This window comes from Otolemur garnettii, unplaced genomic scaffold, assembly GCF_000181295.1.
Source record: "Otolemur garnettii isolate 467f Iridium unplaced genomic scaffold, OtoGar3 scaffold00083, whole genome shotgun sequence".
Taxonomy (NCBI): Eukaryota; Metazoa; Chordata; class Mammalia; order Primates; family Galagidae; genus Otolemur; species Otolemur garnettii.
Genome location: NW_003852478.1, coordinates 1876027 through 1877087, shown reverse-complemented (window position 1 = coordinate 1877087; position 1061 = coordinate 1876027). Strand labels below are relative to the sequence as shown.

At 44.2% G+C, this 1061-nt stretch overlaps 1 protein-coding gene across 1 annotated transcript in view; it reads left to right on the top strand.

Annotated features, from left to right (window-relative positions):
* The window catches only part of YIPF7 (Yip1 domain family member 7), a 24462-nt gene extending 23892 nt beyond the window's left edge, over positions 1 to 570 (top strand). Inside the window, 1 exon segment of the mRNA XM_023515997.1 lies at positions 408 to 570. Coding sequence (XP_023371765.1) covers positions 408 to 570 — 163 coding nt within the window.
* Positions 571 to 1061: the final 491 nt, after the last annotated feature.

Below are 1061 nucleotides of genomic sequence, written 5' to 3'. Positions count from 1 at the left end.
CACAGAGAGGGCTCTAAACACAGACAGGGCTCTAAACACAGAGAGGGCTCTAAACACAGACAGGGCTCTAAACACAGAGAGGGCTCTAAACACAGTGTACAGGGAACTTCAGGAGTCAGAGTTTGAAGGTTGAAAGATGAGAGGCACCACAGGTGGCTTCTTCTGTTTTTCTTAATTGTGGTTTTACTGAAGTAGACAATACTTAGCCTCCATGGTGAATGGGACAAAATGTTTTCTAGATGCCTGAGGCTTTTTATTTTTATTTTTGCACATAGTTTATCATCTTCATTTTACAAGTGGAGAAAGTGGTTATAGATATCGTACCACAGACATTTAGAGGCAGCTGTGACTCAGTAATGTCTTGTCCTCCTGGCTTAAGACAATGGTCTCTTCTGTTTCTCCTGCAGGGGCCCCTTTGGAACCCTGTCGGCACTGGCCATCGTTGCCTGGTGCAGCCTCTCGGCTTCCAAGATCTTCACTTCGGCCCTGGACATGGAAGGGCAGCAGCTTCTCATCGCCTACCCGTGTGCCTTACTTTACGGACTTTTTGCCCTCCTAACAGTTTTCTGAAGAATGTTTAAAAAGAGTTTCAAAATGCTAATGTGTTTGCTGTTCGGATTGTCTTGGGAACTTATTAACATTCAAATTTGGTGATGTCATTTCTGTCTTCTAATAAACAGCAAGACCAAACAGCACTTGAGGACGGTTCCCTAATAGCCTGTGGGTTTGAATGATGTTTTGCTTCTCAGTTTGGTGCATTAAAACATTTTAACACCGTTGCTGTGCTGATGGACTGGACACTCCTTTCCTCAACAGACATATTTCTGAGAAAGTGTAAGCAAGTGAGCTGCCACGTGTAGCACTTAAAGGAAATCACCGGTGATCCTGTTGGGAAAGTTTCATGACAGCTCAGGTCGTGTGCACCTGGTTAAACATTCCACTGTTCTGCACCTTTGCAGACTTCAGGACTGGGTTAGAGAGAGTCATTATATACTCAGAGACTCAGGGAACCCCCTGCCTTTCAGTTCACTCACTTTAGTAATTCTTGATTGGTCTTACTA